At 50.0% G+C, this 2,960-nt stretch overlaps 1 protein-coding gene across 1 annotated transcript in view; it reads left to right on the top strand.

Moving 5' to 3' along the window:
- Window positions 1-397: 397 nt before the first annotated feature.
- Window positions 398-2,960, top strand: part of LOC107114891 — a 66,362-nt gene continuing 63,799 nt past the window's right edge. Inside the window, exon 1 of the mRNA XM_015416497.1 lies at window positions 398-698. Within this exon, the coding sequence (XP_015271983.1) occupies window positions 533-698 (166 nt within the window). The 5' untranslated portion in view covers window positions 398-532. The remainder of the gene's footprint in view (window positions 699-2,960) is intronic.

Below are 2,960 nucleotides of genomic sequence, written 5' to 3'. Positions count from 1 at the left end.
ACTCCAGTCCTGACCTGGAGGCTGGCAACCCTCAAGTGTTATAAACGTGTGACTGTTGGGGATGGAGCGACCACCGCCCGCTCTCTGACAGGCTCCATAGGATTATGGAGTGGAGGCTGAGATCCACAATATTATTTCCCAAGAGGTCAGGAGAGATAAAGCCGCATTCCGTCCCATTTCCTCCCACTTGTGAACCCAACTGTGCCTGGAAAACAACAACAGAGGGGTGTGTGTGTGTGTGGGGGGAAGAGGCCTCTGATGCAACCTCCTCGGCATTTTCTCTTCTCCGCAGGGCGTGTGGACAGCCAAGGTGGTTCCAGCCCCTCCAGTCCCTCTGGGCTTATCAGCCACGGGAGATGCATTCCAAAGGGCTGCTCCCTTTTTAAGTCACAGCTGGCGGCCGGCCCGCTCGCAAGTCTGCAGCCTCCGCTAGAGCCAGGCTGGAAGGGGAGACGGTTCTCCTCGCTCCTGGCCTGCTTGGGAGGCTGAAGATGACGGACCAGGATGAGCTCTCAGGGAAGGGAACCCCAGAATGACAGACTTGGGTGGCGGCAGGACCTTCAGGCACCCCCCGCGTCCCTCAATGCCACTGACGGATGCTGACCCATGGGCCTGCCCTTCCTTCGGCCAGATGTTTAACCCATCTAGGATGTTCAGCTGGCACCGATCCTTCACCATCAGTGCTCCATGGAGAAAAGGTAAGGGGCTGGCGTGTCTGGGCGCGCTTTACGGACGGCTTGCTGCTTTGGCTAGCGTTTTGGGGGGTTTTGGGACGTCCCAGGTGGCATTTCAGACAATGCAGAAGGTAATCTTTGGGTCTTTCGAGGGGGTTAATTTGCGAGCGCCTCTTTTTCCATTGCTTTCCCCGGAAGGCGTTTGCAGGACTTTAGCAAAATCCGCCGTTCCTCTGCTGAGATCCTGAGCCATTGCAATACGTAGCCATTCTTTTGCATGGTCTTCTGGACAAGGTAGAAGCCCTGTTTACATGTCATGGTGAACCAGCATGCATTTGCGTACACCTGTTTGAAAACGGGGACCGGTACCTGGGTTAGCATGTCATTTCAGCCACACATTCAGCTGTACGTGTGTTGAACATAACATTACAGTCACTCGACGCATGTGTAAAGAAAACTGAATGTGCACTGTACTGACAGGTGAGGCACCTATTTGAACTGAACTGAACTGGAAGAATGGGAGGCACGCATCACTTTTATGCTATTAAAGATTTCCTTTTAGAGTGTGTAAATTACCTGTTCTTTCTTGGTACGGTCTGTCTTCTGGAGGGTCACGTTGGAAAGAGGCTCAGAGCTCTGACTCGGGCAGAGAGGGAACAGGCAGTTTCTGCAAGGGTGAATTGCTGTGATGTGCGATGTGTTAATGACCATCTTCACTGGAGGCAGATTACCAATATGTGAATCATACAGAGACGCCGAAGGCCACCTTCGCAGGGGATGGGCACTTTGAACTTTAATTATTTCGTTTATTTCTGACGGTGCAGCCGTCCTGTGATAGTCTGAGAATACAGTTTGGATTGCCCTGTTGTGAAAAGTCGTCTTCTAAATGCAAAAAGTCCCACAGAAAAGCAGGGGAGGACAAACATTCTTTTGAATACTGTCTGTGGGTCTTGTTTTGCACAGAAGCCCACTTGGACGTTGATGAGGCCTGTTACCGGACTGTCACTGCAATCCTAAACAGAGTTATGCCTCTCTAAATCCAGTGTAACTCATGCGCTACGAAGGGTGTAACTCTGCTTAGCAACACACTGCAAAGTCAGGTGGATTTGCACAGAACTCAACTCAGCTCAAAAGCTTGCGATCTGACGCTGTCCCCGTGGTTGGCCCGATAAAATGTGTGGGCTGAACAACCCTAGATCCTGCCGTGCTGATGTTGGAGTTAATGCGATTGAATCGCTTTTGCAATTCGTTTCTGACTTCAAGGATTCAAACCCAGATCCTAGTCAGACAGTATTCATTTTTGTTCGTATTGTTTTTCCAGTTTGTGTAAACCTGGTCCCACTTCATTATTGGAGACAGATAAAGTTGGCTGGCCACGGTAGTCTGTCTGTAGCAGTAGAAAAGTTTCCAGGAGCACCTGAAAGACTAACAGAATTTGTGGCGGGTGTGTTCCTGTAGCACTGCTCACTTCTCCAGACACCTTAACAAGGCTGATGGATTTCCATTCTAGTTGGCTGGCCACGGTAGTCTGTCTGTAGCAGTAGAAAAGTTTCCAGGAGCACCTGAAAGACTAACAGAATTTGTGGCGGGTTGTGTGTGTGTTCCTGTAGCACTGTTCACTTCTCCAGACACCTTAACAAGGCTGATGGATTTCCATTCTGTATAACCAAATGTGGTACCTTCCATGGATATAGATCAAGATGGGTAGTCATGTTAGTCTGTCTGTAGTGGTAGAAAAGGAGGTGCGGTGGCTCAAGTGGTGAAGACGCTGAACTGCAGGCTGTGGAAGGTCGGCAGTTCGGCAGTTCGAGACCCGAGTGTGCCGCATGACGGAGTGAGCTCCCGTCTCTAGTTCCAGCTCCTGCCAACCTAGCAGTTCAAAAGCAAGAAATTGCAAGTAGATAAATAGGTACCACTTCGGTGGGAAGGGAACAGCGTTCCGTGCGCCTTGGTGTTTAGTCATGCCGGCCACATGACCACGGAAACGTCTTCGGACAGCACTGGCTCTTCGGCTTTGAAACGGAGATGAGCACCGCAACCCTAGAGTCGGATTCGACTGGCTTCCGAGCAAGGGAACCTTTACCTTTACCTTTAGTGGTAGAAAAGAGCCAGGAGTCCAGTCGCACCTGAAAGACTAACACAATCTGTGGCAGGGGAGGAATATTTGGGAGTCACAGCTCTTTACTGGGCGCCTTTGCTGTCTGACTGAATGGCTTTTCATATTTTGTAACAAACTGGTCTATAAATGAAGCTATTTATACATAGAAAAGAGAAATAGTCTATTTA

This window comes from Gekko japonicus, unplaced genomic scaffold (genome assembly GCF_001447785.1).
Source record: "Gekko japonicus isolate JY-2015 unplaced genomic scaffold, Gekko_japonicus_V1.1 scaffold2471, whole genome shotgun sequence".
Taxonomy (NCBI): domain Eukaryota; kingdom Metazoa; phylum Chordata; class Lepidosauria; order Squamata; family Gekkonidae; genus Gekko; species Gekko japonicus.
The sequence above is the reverse complement of the archived record's forward strand: the minus strand, read 5'-3'. Positions and strand labels throughout refer to the sequence as shown.